Here is a 24,760-nt window from a genome sequence, read left to right as displayed (position 1 = left end):
CTGCAAAGAATATAATCAATCTGACTTCAATATTAACCACCTGCTGATGTCCATGTGCAGAGTCATCTCTTGTGTTGTTGGAAGAGGGTGTTTGCTACGACCAGTGTGTTCTCTTGGCAAAACTCTCGTTAGCCTTTGCCCTGCTTCATTTTGTAGTCCAAGGCCACACTTGCTTGTTACTCCTGGTATCTCTTGACTTCCTACTTTTGCTTTCCAGCCTCCTATGATGAAACGGCATCTTCTTTTGGTGTTAGTTCTAGAAAGTCATGTAGGTCTTCATACAGCCGTTCAACTTTCGCTTCTATGACGTTAGTGGTTGGGGCATAGAGTTGGATTACTGTGATGCTGAAATGGTTTGCCTTGAAAGCAAACAGATCATTCTGTCGTTTGTGAGACTGCAACCAAGAATGGCATTTTGGACTCTTCTGTTGACTGTGAGGGTGACTCCAATTCTTCTAAGGGATTCACGCCCACAGTTGTAGATATAATGGTCATCTGAATTAAATTTGCCTATTCTCACCCATTTTAGTTCACTGATACCTAAAATGTTGATGTTCACTCTTGTCATCTCCTGTTTGACCAGGTCCAATTTACCTTGATTCATGGACCTAACATTCCACATTCCTATGCAATATGGTTCTTAACAGCATCAAAGTTTACTTTCACCACCAGATATATCCACAACTCGGATGTTTCCACTTTGGTTCAGTCTTTTCATTCCTTCTAGGGCTAGTTCTCTGCTCTTAAGTAGTATATTTGAAAAAAAACAAGACCTGGAGCTGACTGGGGCTCAAATCATGAGCTTCTTATTGCAAAATTCAGACTTAAATAGAACACAGTAGGGAAAACCACTAGGCTATGCACATATGACCTAAATCAAAATCCTCCTGAATATACACTGGAAGTCAAATAGATTCAAGGGATTTAATCTAGAACAAAGTGCCTGAAGAACTACGGATGGAGGTTCATAAATTGTACAGGAGGTGGTGATGAAAATCATCCCAAAGAAAAAGAAATGCAACAAGGAGAAATGGTTGTCTTGAGGAGACCTTACAAATAGCTGAGAAAAGAAGCCAAAGGCAAAGGGGAAAAGAAAGATATATCCATCTGAAAGCAGAGTTCCAAAGAATAGCAAGGAGAGATAAGAAAGCCTTCTTGTAAATAAACAATACAAAGACATAGAGGAAAACAATAGAATGGGAAAGACTAGGAATCTCTTCAAGAAAATTAGAGATACCAAGGGAACAGTTCATACAAAGATGGGCACAATAAAGGACAGAAATGATAATGGACCTAACAGAAGCAGAAGATATTAAGAAGAGGTAGCAAGAATACACAGAAGAACTATACAAAAAATATCTTTATGACCTGGATAACCACAATGGTGTGATCACTCACCTAGAGCCAGACACCTAGGAGTGCAAAGTCAAGTGGGGTTTAGGAAGCATTACTACGAACAATGCTAGTGGAGGTGATGGAATTCCAGCTGATCTAGTTCAAATCCTAAAAGATGATACTGTGAAAGTGATGAACTCAATATGCCAGAAAATTTGGAGAACTCAGCAGTGGTCACAGGACTGGTAAAGGTCAGTTTTCATTCCAATCCCAAAGAAAGGCAATGCCAAAGAATGTTCAAACTATTGCAAAACTGCCCTCATTTCACATGTTAGCAAGGTATGCTCAAAATCCTTCAAGCTAGGCTTCAATAATACATGAACTGAGAACTTCTAGATGTACAAGCTGGGTTTAGAAGAGGCAGAGGAACCAGCAATCAAATTGCCAACATCCATTGGATCATAAAAAAAAGGCAAGGGAGTTACTGAAGATCATCTGCTTCACTGAGTAGGCTAAAGCCTTTGACTGTGTAGACCACAACAAACTGGAAAATTCTTCAAAAGATGGGAATACCAAATCAACTTCCCCTGCCTCTTGAGAAACCTTTAACTAGCAATATTTCAAACCAGACTGGTTCCAAATTGGGAAAGAAGTGCATCAAGGCTGTATATTGTCACCCTGATTATTTAACTTATATGCACAGTATAATCATGTGAAATGGCGGGCTGGATGAAACTCAACCTGGAATCAAGATTGCCAGAAGAAATATCAATAACTTCAGATATGCAGATGACACCACCCTAATGGGAGAAATTGAAGAGGAACTACAGAGGCTCTTGATGAAGGTGAAGGAAGAGAGTGAAAAGGCTGGCTTAAAACAACATTCAAAAAACTAAGATCGTGGCATCTGGTCCCGTCACTTCATGGCAAACAGATGTGTAAAAATGGAAAAAGAGTGAGATATTATTTTCTTTGGCTCTGAAATCACTGCCTACAGTGACGGTAGCCACAAAATTAAGATGCTTGCTCCTTAAAAGAAAAGCTATGACAAACCTAGACAGTGTATTAAAAAGCAGAGACAACACTTTGCCAACAAATATCCATCTAGTCAAAGCTATGGTTTTTCCAGTAGTCATGTATGGATGTCAGAGGTGGACCATGAAGAAGGCTGACCACTGAAGTATTGCTGCTTTCGAACTCTGGTGTTGGAGAAAACTCTTGAGAGTTGCTTGGATAGCAAGTAGATCAAACCAGTCAATCCTAAAGGAAATCAACCCTCAATACTCATTGGAAGGACTGATACTGAAGCTCTGATACTTTGGCCACCTGATGCAAAGAGCCAACTCATTGAAAAGACCCTGATGCTGGGAAAGATTGAGGGCAGGCAGAGAAGAGGGCGACAGAGGATTAGATGGTTGGACAGCATCACCAAGTCAATGGACATGAGTTTGAGCGAACTCCAAGAGTTGGTGAAGGATAGGGAAGCCAGGCATGCTGCTATTCATGGGGTTGCAAAGAGTCGGACATGACTGAGTGACTGAACAACAACAGTAAGAAAGCAGCGGAAACAGAAAAATCACTTTTATAATTGTATGAAAATGAATAAATATATAGGAGTAAACTTAATAAGTTAAAAGGCTTGTACATTGAAAACAATTCCATGTCAAAGCTGTGAAGCCTTTGGTAAAACCACTCACTTTGGTCCCCAGACCACAAGCATCAGCAACACCTGGACACTTGCTAAAAATGCAAGTTCACAGGCCCCTCCCTAGACCAAGTGAGTCAGAAACTCTGGGGCCCCACGCTCTTTTAACAACCCTCCCGGAGATTCTGAGGCAGGATAAAGCTAGAGAACCACTGCATAAATCACTTATGCAGCTTATTTTTTGTTTAAATCATCAGCATTAGTCTATGGAGGTCTACAGTAGCTGCAACATATAAAACCTGAGTCACAGAAGTTTTCTTGAATCAGATTTTTCTATCCTTCAAATTTAAGCAATTTAAAAATCACATCAAAAAAAAAAATAAAAAAAAAAATAAAAATCACATCAAGGTTTTAATAAATATTCTCTCTACATATCTGCAATCCAGCAAAAAACCCTTTATTAAATTATACAAATTTAGTAAATTTAGTAAATTAGTATATTATACAACCCTTTAGCATTTTAAAAATCACATCAAGGTTTTAATAAATATTCTCTCTACATATCTGCAATCCAGAAAAAAAAACCCTTTAGTAAATTATAGGGATTTTTAAATCACTGACAGAGCCTTTGAGGAGTTCTTAATGAGCAACAGCTTCATGAAACCTACTTTGAGAATTTTCAATAAAAGTTTTTTAGATGTCATCTGTCCTCTTAAGCTTTCTTATCTTCAAATTGAAGTGTTGGTAATTATACATATACTCTTAAAGGCTATCATCATGCACTGGAAATAGTACAGTCGATTCCATTCACAGTCATTTACTTAGCACCAACATGGCACCAGGTGCTATGCTAGGTAGCAAATGCTGAAAAGATCTAGTACTGATCTCAAAAGTGTTAAGCCGAGGGAATTATTAGATGTAAATACAGCAGGAGAAAAAATGAATAAATAAAAGCTGATGAGTGTTCCCAGTATTTTTCTTCAGCTAACTAAAGAGAGTTCTGTTCAGTTCAGTCGCTCATTCATGTCCGACTCTTTGTGACCCCATGGACTGCAGCATGCCAGGCCTCCCTGCCCATTACCAACTCCCGGAGTTTACTTAAACTCATGTCCATTGAGTCAGTGATGCCATCCAACCATCTCATCCTCTGTCATCCCCTTCTCCTTCCACCTTCAATCTTTCCCAGCATCATTTCCAATGAGTCAGTTCTTTGCATCAGGTAGCTAAAATACTGGAGCATCAGCTTCAGCATCAGTCCTTCCAAGGAATATTCAGGACTGATTTCCTTTAGGGTTGACTGACTGGATCTCCTTGCAGTCCAAGGGAGTTTCAAGAGTCTTCTCCAACACCACTGTTCAAAAGCATCCATTCTTTGGTACTTAGCTTTCTTTACAGTCCAACTTTCACATCCATACATGACTACTGGAAAAACCATAGCATTGACTAGACAGACCTTTGTTGACAAAGCAATGTCTCCACTTTTTAATAAGCTGTATAGGTTGGTCATAACTTTTCTTCCAAGGAGCAAGTGTCTTTTAATTTCATGGCTGCAGTTACCATCTTCGGTGATTTTGGAGCCCAAAAAAATAGTCTGTCACTGTTTCCACTGTTTCCCCATCTATTTGCCATGAGGTGATGGGAACAGATGCCATGATCTTAGTTTCTGAATGTTGAGATTTAAGCCAACTTTTTCACTCTCCTCTTTCACTTTCATCAAGAGGCTCTTTAGTTCTTTGCTTTCTGCTATAAGGGTGGTGTCATCTGCATACTGATTGATCATTTGGTTATTGATATTACTCCTGGTAGTCTTGATTCCAGCTTGTGCTTCATCCAGCTCAGCATTTCTCATGATGTACTCTGCATATAAGTTAAATAAGCAGAGTGACAATATACAGCCTTGACGTACTCCTTTCCTGATTTGGAACCAGTCTGTTGTTCCATGTCCAGTTCTAACTGTTGCTTCTTGACCTGCATACAGATTTCTCAGGAGACAGGTCAAGTGGTCTAAACTAAAGAGAAATCAGACCTATTTATCGTTTTCCATCCCTGGCCTTCTGAATTTTTCATCCTGATGTAGATGGGGTAGACTCTCTGTGAGGAAAGAGGTATAAATCAAATGTTTGGTGGGTCAAAAGGCAGATGGAATGAATGCCGCAGAGCAACTAAACCTGTGTGCCACAACCATTGAACCTGTGCTCTAGAGCCCAGGAACCTCAACTAATGAACCCACATGCCACAACTACTGAAGGCTGCACCCCCTAGAGCCTGTGCTCCACAACAAGAGAAGCCACTGCAATGAGATGTCTGTACACCACAATGCAGGCACCACTCGCTGCAACTAGCGAAAGCCCGCATAGCAGTGAAGAACCAGTGCAACCAAAAATAAATAAAATTTTAAACACTAAAACTACCACGTGATCCAGGAATCCCACTCCTAGACATATATCTGGAGAAAAGCATAATTCAAAAAGATATGTGCATACCAATGTTCATAGCAGCACTATTTACAATAGCCAGTACATGGAAGTAACCCAGTGTCCATCAACAGAGGAAAGGATAAAGATATTGTGTGTACACACATATAGACACAGACACAGACACACACACACATATATATGGCATGGAAAATTACTCAGCAATAAAAAAGAATGAAATAATGCCATTTGTAGCAGCATAGATGGACCAAGAGATTGCCTTACTATGTTAAGTAAGTCAGACAGAGAAAGACAAATATTATATGATATCACTCATATGTGGAATCTAATTTTTAAAAAACAATGCAAATGAACTTATTTGTAACACAGAAACAGACTTATACATATTGAAAAGAAACATATACTTACCAAAGGGGAAATATGGAGGAGGAGGAATAAATCAAAAGCTTTGGATTAACATATATCCATTACTCTAAAGACTGATAACCAAGAAAGACCTACTGTGTAGCACAGGGAACTTTACTGAATATTCTGTAATAACCTATGTGAGAAAACAATCCGATAAAGAATGAATATATGTATAACTAAATCACTTTGCTGTATAAAGGGAACTACACAATATTGTAAAGCAACTATATGACAATAAAATAAAAAAGAAAAAAAAAAAAAAACGTTCATGTACCTCAATGTTCACAGCAGTACTATTTACAACAGCCAAGACATGGAAGCAACCTAAGTGTCCATTCACAAATGAAGGCATAAAGAAGATGTGGTATATATACATGTGATATTACTTAGCTATAGAAAAGAAATGATGCCATTTGCAAGGTGGATAGAATTATAAATTATCTTATTAAGTGAATAAAGCCAAAGGACAAATATTAAGTGACATCACTTATATTTGGAATCTAAAAAAATGATTGAAATAAACTTGTTTTGTTTTTCATGTCACATTTATTATCTTTTAATCCTGTGTATCCCTTAAGTAGCTATTGTAGTTATTTTTTTTGGTAGTTATTTTACTACTTTTGTCTTTAAACCTTTATACTAACTTTATAAATCCACTACTTTTACTAACATATCTATATTTTAAACATTGTAACCATTTTAAAATGGAAGTAGTTGATTTGAATTGTTTTAGGTGTACAACAAAGTGATAGTTATACATAAAGACACATATATATATATATTTTCAGATTCCTTTCCATTATAGGCTATTGAATATTGTTGCCTGTGATATATAGGAGGTGTTTGTTATTTCTCCTTTTTTCTACTAGTGTGTATATGTCAACCCCAGCTTCCTAATTTCACCCAGTCTCCCTCAACCCCACACTATCCTATTTGGTAAGCTTAAATTTGTTTTCTATCTCTGTGAGTCTATTTTTTTTGCAGAAATATTTGAGTTCCTTTAGAATGTATTCAAACTTAATTTGTTATCAATTTAAACCATTATAAATATGTTTATATATACATTTCATGGTGACCAGAAACCTACAGTAGATACACAAAGGATAATGAGAAAGGAGTCTAAGCACATTGCTAAAGTCATCTAATCACATAGAAAGAGAACAAGAGAAGAATGTAACAGAGCAACTACAAAACAGCTAAAAACAATTAAGAAAATGGCAATAAGTGGACTAAATTACCTAATAAAAAGAAAGGGTAGCTGAATGGATTAAAAAAAAATCAAGACCTATCTATGTGCTGACTACAAGGGACACAATTCAGATGTCAGGATACACAAAATAAAAGTGAAGGAATGGAAAAATATATCCAATGCAAGTGCAAACCAAAAGTAACCTGGATAGCTATTCTTAGACAAAATAGACTTTAAGACAAAGACTATAATGATCTAAAGAAGGGTGATTCATAGTGATAAAGAGTTCAATCCAAAAATAAGATATAATGTTTGTTAAATATACATATATATAACTGGCACAGTGGCACTTAAATAAATAAAGCAAATATTAACAGACCTAAAAGGAGAAATACAAGGATAAGGATAGTAGGGGACTTTAATATACAGCTTACAACAATGAATAGATCATCAAAACAGAAACAAGGCAAAATAGTTGTCTGAGAAGGCCTTACAAATACCTAAGAAAAGAAGCAAAAGGCAAAGCAGGAAAGGAAAGGTATTACCCACCCGAATGCACAGCTCCAAAGAAAACCAAGGAGAGATAAGAAAGCCTCCTAAATGAATAACACAAAGAAAGAGAGAAAAGCTATAGAATGGGAAAGACTAGATCTCTTCAAGAAAATCAGAGATACCAAGGGAACATTTCATGCAAAGGTGTGCACAATAAGGACAGTAACAGTATGGACCTCACAGAAGCAGAAGATATTAAGAAGAGGTGGCAAGAATACATAGAACTATACAAAAAGCCTTAATGACCCAGGTAACCCAATGATGTGATCCCTCACCTACAGCCAGACACCCTGAAGTGTGAAGTTAAGTGGGCCTTAGAAAGCATCACTATGAACAAAGCTAGTGGAGGTGATGGAATTCCAGCTGAGCTATTTCAAATCCTAAAAGACGATGCTGGTAAAGTGCTGCATTCAACAGGTCAGCAAATTTGGAGAACTCAGCAGTGGCCACAGGACCGGAAAAGGCCGGTTTTCATTCCAATCCCAAAGAAAGGCAATGTCAAAGAATGCTCAAACTACCGCACAGCTGTGCTCATTTCACATGCTAGCAAAAATGCTCAAAATCCTTCAAGCTAGGCTTCAACAGCACGTGAACCAAGAACTTCCAGATGTAAGCTGGATTTAGAAAAGGCAGAGGAAACAGAGATCAAAAAGCCAACATCAGTTGGATCACTGAAAAAGCAATGGAATTCCAGAAAAAATCATCTACTTGTGCTTCATTGAGAAAGCCTTTGACTGTGTAGATCACAATAAAATCTGGAAAATTCTTAAAAATATGGGTATACCAGATCGTCTTACCTGCCTCCTGAGAAACCCATATGCAGGTCAAGAAGCAACAGTTAGAACCAGACTTGGAACAACAGACTGGTTCAAAATTGGGAAAGGAGTACGTTAAGGCTGTATATTTTCACCCTTCTTATTTAACCTATATGCAGAGTCCATCATGTGAAAGGCTGGGCTGGATGAAGCTCAAGCTGGAATCAAAATTTATGGGAGAAATATCAGTAACCTCAGATATGCAGAAGACACGACCCTAATGGCAGAAAGCAAAGATGAACTAGAGTCACACGATGAAGGTGAAATAGGAGAGTGAAAAAGCTGGCTTAAAACTCAACGTTCAAAACACTAAGATCATGGCATCTGGTCCCATCACTTCATGGCAAATAGATGGGAAAACAATGGAAACAGTGACAGACTTTATTTTCTTGGGCTCCAAAAACATTGTGGACGGTGACTGCAGCCTCAAAAGATGCTTGCTCCATGGAAGAATAGCCATGATAAACCTAGACAGTTTATTAACAAGCATAGACATCATTGTGCCAACTAAGGTCTTCAGTGAAAGCTATGGTTTTTCCAGTAGTCATGTATGGATGTGATAGTTGGACCATAACGAAGGCTGAGTTCCAAAGAATTGATGCTTTTGAACTGTGTTGTTGGAGAAGTCTCTTGAGAGTCCCTTGGACAGAAAGAGATCAAAGCAGTCAATCCTAAAGGAAATCAACTCTGAATATTCATTGGAAGGACTGATCCTGAAGCTGAAGCTCCAATAGTTTGGCCACCTGATGTGAAGAACCGACTCTTTGGAAAAGACCTTGATGCTGGGAAAGATTGTGGGCAGGAGGAGAAGGTGGCGACAGAGAATGAGACAGTTGGATGGCATCACCGACTCAATGGACATGAATTTGAGCAAACTCTAGGAGGTAGTGAAGGACAGGGAAGCCTGGCATGCTACAGTCCATGGGGTTGCAATAAGTCAGACTCAACTGAGAGACTGGACAACAGCAATAAGAAAGCACCAGAAATAGAAAAATCACTTTTATAATTGTATCAAAATGAATAAATACTTAGGAGTAAACTTAACCAAGAAGTTTAAGGACTTTTAAATTGAAAACAATAGACATTCCATTTCAAAACTGTGAAGCCTTTTGGTAAAAGCACAGGCAGTGGTTCACTCACTGTGATCCCCAGACCAGCAGCATCAGCAACACCTGGAAACTTCCTAGGAATGCAAGTTCTCAGGCCCCACTATAGACCAAGTGAGTCAGAAACTCTGGGGCTGGGGCCCTGAACTCTTTACCAGCCCTCCCAGAGAGTCTGAGGCAGGGTAAAGCTTGAGAACCACTGTACAATTCACTTATGCAGCTTATTTATTGTTTAAATAATCAGCATTAGCCTACAGAGGTGTATAGTAGCCCTGACATATACAACCTAGAAATTTTCTTAAATCAGATTTTTCTATCTTTCAAAGATTCTCTCTGTATATTTGCAATCCAGAAAAACTCTTTGGTAAATTCTGCAGCAGTTTTTTAGAAAAAAAAAAAGTCATTGATATAGCATATGTATAGGTAATTCTAAATGTGCAATAGCTTTGTGAAATCTACTTTGAGAATTTTCAATAAAATTTTTCAGATGGCAACAACAGTCCTCTCATGTTTTCTTATCTTCAATTTGAAGTGTTGCAAATGATACAAATACTCTTTAAGAGTACTGTCACTCCTGGAAATAGTAAAGCTGATTCCCTTTGAGCCACTTACTTACTTAGCACCAACATGGCACCAGGCACTGTACTAGGTACTAGTTAGCAAATTTGAAAAGATCTAGTTCTGACCTCACAAATGTCACCCCTAGAGAGGTACTAGATACAAATGCAGGAGGACAAAAATGAATACATAAAAGCTGATGAGTGTTCCCAGGCTTCTCCTTCAGCTAACTAAAGAGAATTCAGGCCTATCTGTCGTTTTCCATCCCTGGCCTTCTGAATTTTTGATCCTGTTGTGAATGGACCAGACTCTGCAAGGAGACAGGTATAAATCAAAAGTATGGTGGGTCAAAAGGCAGATGGAATGCTGCTGAGCAACTAAACCTGTGTGCCACAACTATTGAACCTGTGCTCTTGAATCCAGGAGCTGCAACTACTGAAGCTCATGTACCTAGAGCCCATACTCCACAACAAGAGAAGCCACTGCAATGAGAAGCTTGCACACCACAACTAGAGAGTAGCCCCTGCTCGCTGCAACTAAAGAAAAGCCTGAGGAGCAATGAAGACCCCGCACAGCAAAAAATGAGTAAAATTATTTTTTAAAGGCAGATGGAAAATAAGGAAATTAGAAAAAATAAATTGTTGTGTCACTACATAACAACACTTGCTAAAGACACATTTCCATCACAATAAGGAATTTCTGTGAACTTTTTTGAAAATCTGTGATATGGTTCACCAAGTTTTATTTCATTTTCTTCTTCCTGGGTATATACAAAGACCACATTTCCCAATCTCCCTTGAACTCTGATCACAATCATGTAATGAGTTCTGGCCAATGGATTTGGAGTCAGCAATTTTATGCTTCCAATATGACACACATGCACACACACAAATGGCATTTTTTTTTCACTCTTTCCCCTCCTTTGTATAACCCGGAAGTAATATCTTCTGGGATGTGGATGCTACAAAATAGTGGAACTACCAATAGCTTGTGACCATAGGAACAGAGATCTACCCACTCCTTTGCAGAGAATGAGAGAAAGATAGATGAGAACGGAAGATTTTTAAGGAGCTTTGCTTTTGCTAATTATTCGTTTCACAGCGGTCAAAAGATGCAAGTAAAAGTTTGGGTTGTTCTGAAATTACCTTTTGGCTGCTAATTTTTGCTTTTTTAATGCACCATTACTCAGAGTCCTAACACCATGATTCTGGCATTATACGTTACCAAAATAAAATAGTTGCTAAAATGGGGCTATGGACAAGTGCCCTGGAAACATGGAGGAAAAGGATGCCAAGCCTGGAAAGGCTAAACTGGACGCTTGCCCTCTTAATAAGACCAAAGATTGCTTAAGGCCCTTTCTGTATTCTGTCCCCTTTCCAGCCCTCTCCAACCAAGGGAAAATTAAACACAAAGCAAAAATACCTGGAGGGGGAAAGAACCCTGGTGATTACCCTCTGCATCATATATTTGGATAAGCAGCCACATGCCAAGTAACATGGTTATAATACTCCCAGAATAAAAGTACTGAAACATTGCCTGGAATCAAGACTCAATAGACAGAAATCAGAGACCCTGATGAGAAAAAAGTACATTTATAGGTAATAACATTTAAGAAGAGAACTTCCCCCTACCTGAGCTGCAGGGCCAGGGCTGGAGGCATCACCTTTGCTCCTATCCTGCCGATGAGGGTCGGGAACACCCCTACCAGCTCCACTACAGTGATGTGTCGAAGATCCAGGCCACATTGTGCTTGCTGGAAAAAAAAATCCAAGACAGGAGGTGTAAGTGTAGCTAAAGAAAATCCATGTCAAACTATAGACTGACAGAAGCAGCGCTGTTCTGTTTGGGGAAGTTTCTCTTCCCATTCCATACTGTCCTGAAGATAGTTGAGAAACTGGGGTTAAACTAATGGCTATAAAACCCAAATACCTTCCTAGAGGAATCATTCAGAAATGACTTGGCAATGAGATTTTGAAAACCTAAGCCAAATGGTAATGTATGTATTTCCAGATGGGGTGAGACTTTGCATGAGCCACATTTCCTAACAAGTATCAAAGACCACTCCAGAGGATTTTCATTTGTATTTGCAAGGACAAAAGATTACTTCTAGTGTCCCCTTATCTGCCCATTCTTCCACCCCTCGCAGTCACCAGCCCAAAGAGCCCCCTCCCCGCTGGCAACTAACATGGTGAAAAAACTAGGATAAGACATTCCAACCCTCCTCTGATGCCATGCTTTCTTTCTTTAACAAATGGTGACCTGGGTTTGGTGGTTGCCACCCAATTCCCAGGTGGCACTAGTGGTAAAGAACCCACCTGCCAATGCACGTAGACCTAAGAGACAGAGATGCAGGTTTGATCCCTGGGTTGGGGAGATACCCTAGAGGAAGGCATGGCTACCCACTCCAGTATTCTTGCCTGGGAAATTGCATGGACAGAGGAGCCTGGTGAGCTCCATGGGGTTGCAAAGAGTCACACACAACTGAAGTGACCTAACACATATGCACGCCTGCACCCAGTGGACACCACTTGATGACCTGGTTCTGGTGGCTGGAAGGGATTACAATGTTGGGTCACACGTGACTGTAATAGTTTTTGTTGGGATACCACCTCCAGGTCATTGCAGAGACAGCAAACTGAAATACACCCCTAGTTTCTGTGAAAGAGGTCTCATTTTTTCTCCTGGATCTTCAGCCTTAAGGACAGGTTTCAGGCTTGGCACACATCTTGAGACCTACAGAGAGGCTCTCAGGGAATACAGGCCAGGGATGCCATTTTTGTGCTCTCCCTCTGGACAGTGCCCCTGCTATGCCCAGGCAGGGGAGGTGATACATACCCTCACCCACTACAGACAGAGGCTCCTGTCCCTTCCAGACCAGAAAGCCTATCTGGGAAAATTTGAGAGTTGCCTGAAGTGGGCCCTCCCAGTGCCACCCAGGCATGGCCCGGGTCATTGCCCTACCCGCTGTGGAGTGTGGCCCCCAGCTGACAGGAAGAGTTGGTGAGAATACCTAGAAGCTGTACAACCCACCAACTTTTAACTGAGAGGCAGGTGAGCAGAGCTGATGGCAGCCAGAGCAAAGTGGCCCTGTCCAGCCAGGGAGCTCGATGCATGAGTCAGCTTGAGTCAAGGTCACAAACTAAGAACATCCGTGGCATTGAAGGTGCTTTTCCCACTGTGCCCAGGAATGGAAAACCATTCACAACCTCACTTATAACTGAATACTACCTTCAGACCAGCTGACCAAGGAACTGAAGCCTAACACACAGGAAGCTGTATCACCCATCCAACAGCCCTGCTTATGGTACATTTGAACAGAGCACAGACTGTAGCTTTCTCTGTCTGCAGAGCAAAACTGGTATCCTCACCTAGGCAAAATATTCAGTGCACACTCTTGTTTGACTTGGGTCCCCAGACCAGGAGCCATGCCAACTCTGGGTCCCTTCCTGCTGCTTTGCCAGAGGAAGGAAGCTAATTCATAGCCACACCGACAGCTGGGCATATTACCCAGTCTAAAGCATCTAGTAAGCCTGAGGAGAATCTAGAATTCATGAAGCACATCCTACAGCTGCATTTGGGCAGGGAACCAAGATGGCAGACCTACCCAGCTGTTCTCAGTCAATGGCATACCCCCACCACCAAGCTCAGAGCTTGAACAGATGCTTCAGCCAAACAGACCCTAGTAGCAAGCCCCACCTTCCCAAGGCCGTTACCAGCAGATATGTCCAGAAACCTAACAGAGCTGACTGGTGAAGAATTGTCTCTGCCAAAGTAAACCTGAACTGTCTGGAAAAGGAGATCACTTACTCAAATGAACAGATAACGATAAAAAGAATCAAGGATGATGAAAAAGCAAGTATGTCTGATACCACCAAGTGTAATTAATAAAGGGCCAATAACTGACCCTAAGAAATTAGATAGCTACGAACTTTCAAAGAATTCAGAATAATTCTCTTAAAGAGGTCTTGTGAGCTATAAGAACAGACAACTAAATGGAATTAGGAAAATGAACAGGAGTCTGACAAAGAAATATAAACCATGAAAAAAAATCATACAGCTGAATAATAAAATAACTGACGAATTCAATAGAGAGCCTCAAAAGCAGACTCAACTATGCAGAAGAATAAGAAACCTGGGAAACAGATCATTTGAAATTATCCAGTCAGAGGAACAAAAAGGAAAAATAATGAAAAAGATTGAAGAGAGCCTAAGGGACTTATAGGACACAATGAAAATATTTGCATTCTGGGAATTCTAGAAGGAGGAAAGGGAAAAAAATTGTATTTCAGTAAATAATGGCTGAAAAATTCCCAGTCCTTGGGAGAGAACGAGACATCTAGATCCAAAAAGTCCAAAGTCCAAAGTCCAAATAGATTGAACCCAAATAGGTTATACCAGGACATATTATAATTAAATTGTCAAAAGACAAAAACAAAGAATTTTTAAAGCAACAAGACAAAAGAGAGAAGTTACATACAAGGGAACCTCCATAAGACTACCAGTGGTTTAATAATGGAAATTTTTCAGACCAGAGGAGAATGGTATGACATAGTCAAAATACTGGGAGGAAAAACTGTCAACCCTAGAAATTCCATATCCAGTAAAGCTCCCCTACAGAAATGAAAGAGAGACAAATACTTTTCTGAAAAAACAGAAGCTGAGAGAGTTCATCACCATTAGACCTGCTTTACAAGACTTTGAGTGGAAATACAGTCAGCCCTCCATATCCACAAGTTACAGATCCACAAATTCAACCAACCATGGACCACATACTATGTGTAGAACCAGAAGATCAATGTATATGGAACCCATAGGTACAGAGCACTGACAATGGGATGTAAGCATCCACAGATTTTGGGGTCCACAGTGAGCCTTGCAACCTATCCCCTGCAAGTACTGAGGAATAACTATAAAAGGATAACTAACATCATAAGAACATAAGAAGGCAGTGTAAAACTCATCACAAAGGGAGAAACTTAAGTCAAAGTTGGGTTCTGTAATATGATAATAGTGGTATGTAATTCACTTACAGCTCTAATTTAAAAGTTAAAAAATAACCATGGTAGACAGAGACAAGATGGCAGAGTAGAAGGATGTGAGCTCACCTCTTTTGATGAAACCACCAAAATAACTAACTTCTGAACAACCAACAAAAAAATTCTAGAGCCTATCAAAAAAGATACCCTACACCCAAAGACAAAGAAGGAGCTACAAGATGGTAGGAGGTGGGGGAGGGGGAGGGGGAGGGGGGGGGCACACAGGCAGAAGTGATTGAATCAACTCCTGGCCATCAGGTGGGCAGGCCACAAATTGGAAAATAATTACACCACAGAAGTTGTACATAGGATTGGGAGTTCTGAGCCCCACATCAGGCTCCCCAGCTAGGGGGTCTGGCAACAGGAAGAGGAGCCTCCAAATCCTCTAGCTTTGAAGGCAGTGGGGTTTAATTACAGGAATTCCATAGGACTGGGGAAAACAAACTCCACTTTGGAGGGCACACACTAAGTCTTTGGCACACGAGGAACCAGAGAAAAGAAATCGGTGACTTCATAAGAGACTGGGCCAGACCTACCTGCTTGTATTGGAGGGTCACCTGCAGAGGTTAGGGGAGGCAGCTGTGGCTCACTGTTGGGACAGACAATCACACCATAGTTCTGGGGAATACACATTGGCATGAGCCCTGCTGGAGGCCACCATTTTCTCATCAAGACCTGGACCCACCCAACAGACTGTAGGCTCCAGTGCTGAGATGCCTCAAGCTAAACCACCAACAGGACAGGAAAACAGCCCCACTCGTGAGACAATTTTAAGTCATTCTGAGCACACAGCTGCCTGCTAAACACACCCCTGGACATGACCCTGCCCAGGAGGTGGACATGACCCTGCCTAGGAGATAGACAAGACCCAGCTCTACCTAGCAGTGGGCAGGGACTAATCCCTCCCACCAGGAAGCCTGCACAAGCCTCTTAGACTGCCTCATTCATAAGCGGACAGACAGAAGCAGGAAGAACTACAGCCTGTAGCCTGCAGAGTGGAAACTAAAATCAGAAAATTAGACAAAATGAGACAGCAGAGGTGTATGTCCCAGATGAAGGAACAAGATAAAACTCTAGAAGAACAAATAAAATGGAGACAGGCAATCTGACTGAAAAACAATTCAGAGTAATGACGGTAAAGATAATTCAAGATCTAAGAAAAAGAATGGATGCACAGATAGGGAGCACCTCAATATATAAGGCAAATACTAACAGACATAAAAGGAGAAATTGACAGTAACACAATAATAGTGGGGGACTGTCACACCCCACTTTCATCAGTGGATAGATTATCCAGACAGAAAATCAATAAGGAAACCCAGGCCTTAAATGACACATTAGACCAGATGGAATTGATATTCATGTAGCATTTCATCCAAAAGCAGAAAACACAATCTTCTCAAGTGCACCTTCTTCGACATAGATCATAGCAATGTTTTCCTAGATCAGTCTCCCAAGGCAAAAGAAATAAAAGCAAAAATAAACAAACAGAACCTAATCCAACTTATAAGCTTTTGTGCAGCAAAGGAAAACACCAGCAAAATGAAAAGACAACCTACAGAATGGGAGAAAATATTTGCAAACAAGGCCAACTGACAAGGGATTAATATTCAAAATAACAAACAGCTCATACAACTCAATATAGAAAAAACAAACAGCACAATCAAAAACTGGGCAGAAGACCTAAACAGACATTTCTCCAAAGACATTCGGATGGTCAATAAACACATGAAAAGATGCTCAACATTGCTCATTACTATAAAAATGCAGATCAAAACTACAGCGAGGTATCACCTCACACTGATCAGAATGGCCACCATCAAAAAAATCTACCAACAAAAAATGCTAGAGAAGATGTGGAGAAAAGGGAACCCTCTTGTACTGTTGGTGGGAATGTAAATTGATACAACCACTATGGAGAACTGTATGGAAGCTCTTAAAAAAATCTAGGAATAAAAAGTCTACAAATAATAAATGCTAGAGAGAGTGTGGAGAAAATGGAACCTTCCTACACTGTTGGTGGGAATTTAAATTGGAACAGGGATTATGGAGAAAAGTGTGGAGGTTTCTTAAAAAACTAAAACTAGTGATACTCCTGGGCATACATCCAAAGAAAAACATGGTTTAAAAGGATACACACACCACAATGTTCATTGCAGCACTGTCTACAATATCCAAGACATGGAAGTAACCTAAATGTCCATTGATGAATGGATAAAGAAGATGTGGTACATATATACAACAGAATATTATTCAGGCATAAAAAGAATGAAATAATGCCATTTGCAGAAACATGGATGGACCTGGAGTTCATCATAGTAAGTCAGAAAGAGAAAGACAAATACATGATATCACTCATATGCAGAATCTTAAAAAATGACACAAATGAACTTAATATACAAAGCAGAAGCAGACTCAGAGAATGAACTTATGGTTATCAGGGTGAAGGGTGAGGAGGGGAGAGAGTGAGGGTTTGACAGGTACACACTGCTATATTTAAAATATATAATCAACAAGAACATATTGTATAGCCCAGGGAACTCTGCTCAATTTTTTGTAATAACCTAAGTGGAAAAAGAATTTGAAAAAGAGTAGATATACCTAACATGGTAAAAATAACTAACATTACAATAATCTGAGGTATACAGTATTAAAGTTATGAAGTTAGCCTCCAACTAATGAAGATAAATGGAAAAAAATTAAAAAAAATTAACCAAGTTGCAGCTGGAGTGAAGGAAATGTATCACCAAGCTCAACAGGTGGATGAATCTTTGAGAAATGAGTCCTTCTTTCTCTACTGCCTATCAATCTATGGTGTGTTACTAATAGTATAAAACTATCATTTATTTTTGTAATTGGCATGGGTGTTTTTTTGGAGTTTGTGGTGTTGGGCAGGAAACAATAAACTACTTTACAGTAGTAAAAAAAAATAAAGTTATGAAGTATATAATATTAAAACCTATGTCAATTGTAACATCAATAACCTAAAATGGGAAGGGAGTATAATTTAAAGTATAAAGCTTAGGGCTTGATTGAAATTAAGTTGGTATTAGTTTAAAATAGTGTGTTATAATTTTAAGTTTTTTTAAAAACGTAAGCCTCATGGTAACAGTCCCCAGGTGGTGCTAGTGGTAAAGAACCTGCCTGCCAATGCAGGAGACGTAAGAGATGTGGGTTCGATCCCTGGGTTGGAAAGATCCCCTAAAGGAGGACATGGAACCCACTCCAGTGTTTTTGCCTGGAGAATCACATGGACAGAGAAGCCTGATGGGCTATAGTCTCTATGGTCACAAAGAATCGGACATGACTGAAGTGACTTAAAGCGCATGCTCATATGGTAACAAGAAGGGAAAAACCTGAATTACAAAAAAGTATGATAAAGTCAAAGCATACTAATACCACACAACATCAAAACACAATTGAAGAAAAGAAGAAACAGCTGATCTATAAAACAACCAGAAAACAATTAACAAAATGGCAGTATCTTATTTATCAATAATAACTTTAAATGTAAATAGATCCAGTTCTCCAAATGAGAATGGATTTTTATAAAAGATCCAATGATATGCTCATTGCAAGAATCATTTTGGCCTTCAAGACATACAAAGGCAATGTAAAGGGATGGAAAAATATTTTAAGCAAACAACCCAAAAGAGTCAGGAATAGTTATATCAGACAAAATAGGCTTCAATTTTAAAAATGGTAAAAGGAAACAAAGAAAGTCATTATATAATGATGATAGGATCAATACATCAAAAAGTTATAATGGTCATATTTATGTGCCCAACGTTGAAAAACTGAAATTCATAAAGCAAAAACTGATAGACCTAAAAGAAGAAATAAACAGGACTTTAATACCCCACTCTCAACAATGGATAGATCATCTAGACAGAATCAATAAAGAAACAGCAAATTTGAACAACTCTATAGACCAAAAGGGGCTTCCCAGCTGGCACTAGTGGTAACGAACTCATTTGCCAATGCAGGAGACATAAGAGACATGGGTTTGATGCCTGGTCAGGAAAATCCCCTGGAAGAGGGCATGGCAACCCACTCCAGTATTCTTGCCTGGAGAATCCCATGGACAGAGGATCCTGGCAGGCTATAGTCCATAGGTTCAAAAGGAGTCAGACATGACTGAAGCAAGTTAGCACGCATAGACCAAATATACCAAACAGACATACACAGAATAATCTATCCAACATCAGCAGAATACACATTCTTCTCAAGTGTACATGAAACACTTCCTAGAACAGATTAGGTATGTTGCTGCTGCTGCTGCTGCTAAGTCACTTCAGTCGTGTCCGACTCTGTGTGACCCCATAGACAGCAGCCCACCAGGCTCCTCTGTCCCTGGGATTCTCCAGCCAAGAATACTGGAGTGGGTTGCCATTTCCTTCTCCAATGCATGCATGCATGCTAAGTCACTTTAGTTGTGTCCAACTCTGTGCAACCCCATGGACAGCAGCCCACCAGGCTCCTCCATCCACAGGATTCTCCTGGCAAGAATACTGGAGTGGGTTGCCATTTCCTTCTCCAGACCATATGTTAGGCCACTAAATAAAAAAGTCTTAGAAAATTTAAGAAGACTGAAATTATACCAAGTATCTTCTCTGACCACAATGGTACAAAATAAGAAGTCAATAACAAGAGGAAACTGAAAATTCATGAATACATGGAAATTAAACGACACTCTCCTGAATAACATATGGATCAGGAAGAAATCAAAGGGGAAATAAAGTATCTTGACACAAAAATGGAGACAACATATGAAAACTTAAGTGCACAACAATAAAAATCAACATTAAAAAGCAAGAAATTTCCCAAATTAACAACCTAATTATGCCTTAAGGAGCTAGAAAAAGAAACTGAGCCCATAATTAGCAGAGGGAAGGAAATAAAGATTAGAGCATAAGTAAATGAAACTGAGAACAGAAAAACAGTAGAAAAAATTAACCTAACTAAGAGCTGGTTCTCTGGAAGATAAACAAAATTGACACTCCTTTAGTTAAACTAAGGAAAAAACTAAATCAACAAAATTGTAAATGTCAAAGGAGACATTACAACTGATACAACAAAAATACAAAGTTCATAAGAGGCCATTATGAATAGCTCTATGCCAATAATTCGACAACCTAGAAGTGGAAAAATTATTAGAAACACAAAAACAATCAAGAGTGAACCATGAAGGAATGGAAAGTCTGAATAGATTAATTACTAGTAAGGAGATTAAATCAATAAAATAATAAAAAAAACCTAAAAAAATCTCCCAATGAAGTAAAGCCCAGGACCAGACAGCCTCACTAATGAATGTTACCAAACATTTAAAGAATGTTTGTAAAGAATTGACGGGGGCCAAAGAACTAAACAGACATTTCTCCAAAGAAGACATACAGATGGCTAACAAACACATGAAAAAATGCTCAACATCACTCATTATCAGAGAAATGCAAATCAAAACCACAATGAGGTACCATTACACTCCAGTCAGGATGGCTGCTATCCAAAAGTTTACAAGCAATAAATGCTGGAGAGGATGTGGAGAAAAGGGAACCCTCTTATACTGTTGGTGGGAATGCAAACTAGTACAGCCGCTATGGAGAACAGTGTGGAGATTTCTTAAAAAACTGGAAATAGAACTGCCATATGACCCAGCAATCCCACTCCTGGGCATACACACCCAGGAAACCAGATCTGAAAGAGACACGTGCACCCCGATATTCATCGCAGCACTGTTTATAATAGCCAGGACATGGAAGCAACCTAGATGCCCATCAGCAGACGAATGGATAAGGAAGCTGTGGTACATATACACCATGGAATATTACTCAGCCATTAAAAAGAATTCACTTGAATCAGTTCTAATGAGATGGATGAAACTGGAGCCCATTATACAGAGTGAAGTAAGCCAGAAAGATAAACACCAATACAGTATACGAACACATATATATGGAATTTTAAAAGATGGTAACGATAACCCTATATGCAAAACAGAAAAAGAGACACAGATGTACAGAACAGACTTTTGGACTCTGTGGGAGAAGGTGAGGGTGGGATGTTTCGAGAGAACAGCATCGAAACATGTATATTATCTATGGTGAAACAGATCACCAGCCCAGGTTGGATGCATGAGACCAGTGCTCAGGCCTGGTCTCATGAAAAGAAAATGAAAAAAAAATTGACAGTAAACTTGAAACCCTTCCAAAAAAAGTAGGAAAGGAAGAAACATTTTCAAACTCATTTTATGAGGTCAGCATTACCCTGATAGCAAAGCCAGAAAAAGACACTATCAGAAAACTACAGATCAATATCCCTGATTAATATGGATGCAAAATTTCTCAAAATACTAGCAAACTGAATTCAGCAGCACATTACAAGGATAACTCAGCATGACCAAGTGGAATTTCATCTAGAATGCAGGATGGCTCAACAGACACAAAATCAATGTGATATATCAGATTAATAGAATGAAAAAATCACCCCAATAGATTGAGAAAAAGCATTTGACAAAATTCAACTTATGTTCATGATTTTTTAAAAAAGTTTTTGGTATAGAAAGAAAGTACCTAAACATAAGAAAGGTCACATATGACTAGCCTACAGCTAACATCATACTCAACGATAGAAAGCTGAAAGAATCTAATAGCATAATAGCAATTTTACATATAAGTGGTGGGGGGAGAACAATCCTGCAGTTTGTACAGAACTACAAAAGACCCCTAAATAGCCAAGCAATCCTCAGAGGATAGAACAACGCAGGAAGCATCACATTTTCTGATTTTAAGCTATATTATAGAGCTATGGTAATTCAAACAGTATAGTACTGGCATAAAAACAGATCCCCCCCCCCAAAAAAATCAAATGGGACAGAATTGGGAGCCCAGAAATAAACTCAAGGATATATAGTCAACTTGTATTTGACAAAAGAGTCAAGAATACTCAATAGGGAAAAGTCAGTCTTTTTAACAACTAGTGCTGAAGAAACTGGATATTCACACGTTAATAATGAAACTAACACCTTAGGTTATACTACTTACAAAAATGAACTTGAAATGGATTAGAGACTTAAATAGAAGATATGAAACTATGAAATTCCTAGATGAAAAAACAGGAAAAAGAGCTCCTTGATATAGCTCTTGGCAATGATTTTTGGATATGACACCTTAAGCACCAGCAACAAAACGAAAAAGCAAACAATAACAAAAAAAAAAAAAAAAAAAAACCAAGTGGGATTACATGAAACTAAGAAGCTTCTGCACAGTAAGAGAAACTATCAACAAGTATAAAGACAAGCTACAAAATGGGGACAAAAAACACTTGCGAGCAAGCCATTTATCTGATAAGGGATTAATATCCAGAATCTCTAAAGAACTCATTTAACTCAACAGCAAATAAATAATTCAATTTTAAAATGGTCAAAAGGCCTGAACAGACATTTCTCCAAAGAAAATATATGAAAGGCCAACAGATACATGAAAAGATGCTCAATATCACTAGTCATTAAAAAGCAAATCAAAACCATGAGACAACACCAAACGCCTATTAGAAGGGCCATCATTAAAGAGACACATAACAGCACAGCTGGTCTACATAGATTATGCTGTGCTGTGGCCATGCAGTGCTCTGAGTCACTTGCAAATAGTGTCTTTGGGCCACAATGTTGCACTCGTCTCCTCCTCACCCCAGCTAAGCACTCCAACCCCAGTAACCCTCTAGTCATCTTGAATCTGGATACTGGAGGGGAACGAGATGGTCTAATTGCCTTGAAATTGCTTGCAGATATTATGCTCAAAACTGCAGAAATTTTTCATGCACTGTGTACCGGAAAATTGTGTACAGAACACTAACCCAGGTGGTGCTAGTGGTAAAGAACTCCTGCCAGTGCAGGAGACGTAAGAGATGTGACTTCAATCCCTGGGTGAGGAGGATTCCCCTGGAGAAGGAAATGGCAACCTACTCTAGTACTCCTGCCTAGAAAATCCCATGGACAGAGGAGCCTGGTGGGCTGCAGTCCATGGGATGGCAAAGAGTTGGACACGACTGAAGTGACTTAGCAGTCAGGTACAGGAGAAACAGGCATTGGACTCACTAATGGGAAACCTCTCTATTTGAAGAAAAAAAAAAAAAGTCGCTCAGTCATGTATGACTCTTTGTGACCCCATGGACTGTAGCCCACCAGGCTCCTCCATCCATGGGACTTTCCAGGCAAGAGTACTGGAGTGGGTTGCCATTTCCTTCTCCAGGGGATCTTCCCGAGCCAGGGATCAAACCTGGGTCTCCCAGATTGTAGGCAGATGCTTTACCATCTGAGCCACCAGGGAAGTGGTGAAATTAAAAGGATGCCCTTTTCGTCAAATCAAGAAATTTATGATTCAGGGTAGAGACTTCTCCAATTAGAATGGGACAGGTGGACAAAATATTTATGATGAAAAATTTGAAGATGAAAACTCCCATTATCACCATAATTAGGGGAGTTACTGAGCCTGGCAAATGCAGGCTGTAAGACAAGCGATTCTCAGTTCTTCATCATGACAGTTCCGACTCCTCACTCATGGGAAACACGTGATGTTTGGGCAGGTGATGAAAAGAATGGGTGTGGCAAGGATTTGGGAAAATGTGGAGATGAAAGGTGAAAAAACTGCCAGATTGTGCATTATTGCAGAATGCAGAGAACTGAAGGAAGGGGATGATTAGGGAATATTCCCCCAAGATAGTTCTGGTGACAGTCATCGAGATTTCTGAGGATGCAGATGTAGATTTAAAAGATGTAGATGAAATTTTATCAGTAACAGAAGACTTAAAAAACATTGAAATTCTTTATTCAAATCCCAGAACTGAGATGGCCATTAAAAAAAAAATACACCAAAGTTTTAAGGTATGTGGAAGGCACAAAGGTTGCAAGTGAGAAAGCATGTGGATCAAAGCTGCAGCCTGTTGCTTTAAGCTGTTTGCTGAATATTGGAGCTTACAAACTGAAGATGTCCACTGAAAATGTCTGATTGGCAGGGAGTGGTTGACAGTTGCTTGGAGGTCCTTGAAACAGACTCGGCAAACACCAAGGCACTGTACCATAGAGCCCAAGGGTGGCCGGGATTCAAAGAATATGATCAAGCATTGACTGACTTTAAGAAAGCCCAGGAGATGGCACCAGAAGATAGATTCAGGCAGAACTGCTGGGAGTCAAACAAAAGATAAAGGCACAGAAAGATAGACTGCTCTGCAGCCTACGCAGAAATGTTTCATAAGGAATTCAGTTTTGGTTAAGTATTGAGAGAGTCAGTTCCTAGGTAGGCTAAGAAGTCCTGAGGAGGAAAAAGGGGTCTGGAGTTCTCAAGGAGGAGAAAAGGACAAAGAGTTTTTTCTTTAAGCCCAGAGCAGATGATTATACAACAAAACAACTTAACTTGCTCAAGGATATGTTTTCCCTTAAACTCTGTACCCATGATTATATAACAATATATCCTGCTTGAGGACATGTTTCTCCCTTTTGAGAACCTTCTGACTAATCCTGTCATTTTAAAATGTATATTATGGGAGTAGCTCTGGTAAAATCTTTCTGTTGTTAGTTCTAATCCTGTTATCTTAAAATGTATATTGTGGGAGTGGGTCTGGTAAGACCTTTACAACCTTGAGACATTCTTTTCATTTACTGCAATAACCAATTAAAAAAGTATATAACCC

The 24,760-nt window shown here is 39.4% G+C and overlaps 1 protein-coding gene and 1 pseudogene across 2 annotated transcripts in view; one reads left to right on the top strand and one right to left on the bottom strand.

Annotated features, from left to right (window-relative positions):
• SRPX (sushi repeat containing protein X-linked) overlaps nucleotides 1-24,760 on the bottom strand; it is a 142,683-nt gene that overhangs the window by 24,974 nt on the left and 92,949 nt on the right. For both annotated transcript variants that reach the window (XM_061135929.1, XM_061135930.1), the window contains one exon: nucleotides 11,675-11,796. In XM_061135929.1, coding sequence (XP_060991912.1) covers nucleotides 11,675-11,796 — 122 coding nt within the window. The remainder of the gene's footprint in view (nucleotides 1-11,674; nucleotides 11,797-24,760) is intronic.
• Nucleotides 12,983-24,343, top strand: LOC133052123 (peptidyl-prolyl cis-trans isomerase D-like; annotated as a pseudogene).

The sequence above is a fragment of the Dama dama genome, chromosome X (genome assembly GCF_033118175.1).
Source record: "Dama dama isolate Ldn47 chromosome X, ASM3311817v1, whole genome shotgun sequence".
NCBI lineage: Eukaryota > Metazoa > Chordata > Mammalia > Artiodactyla > Cervidae > Dama > Dama dama.
This window is presented reverse-complemented; position numbering and strand designations above follow the sequence as displayed.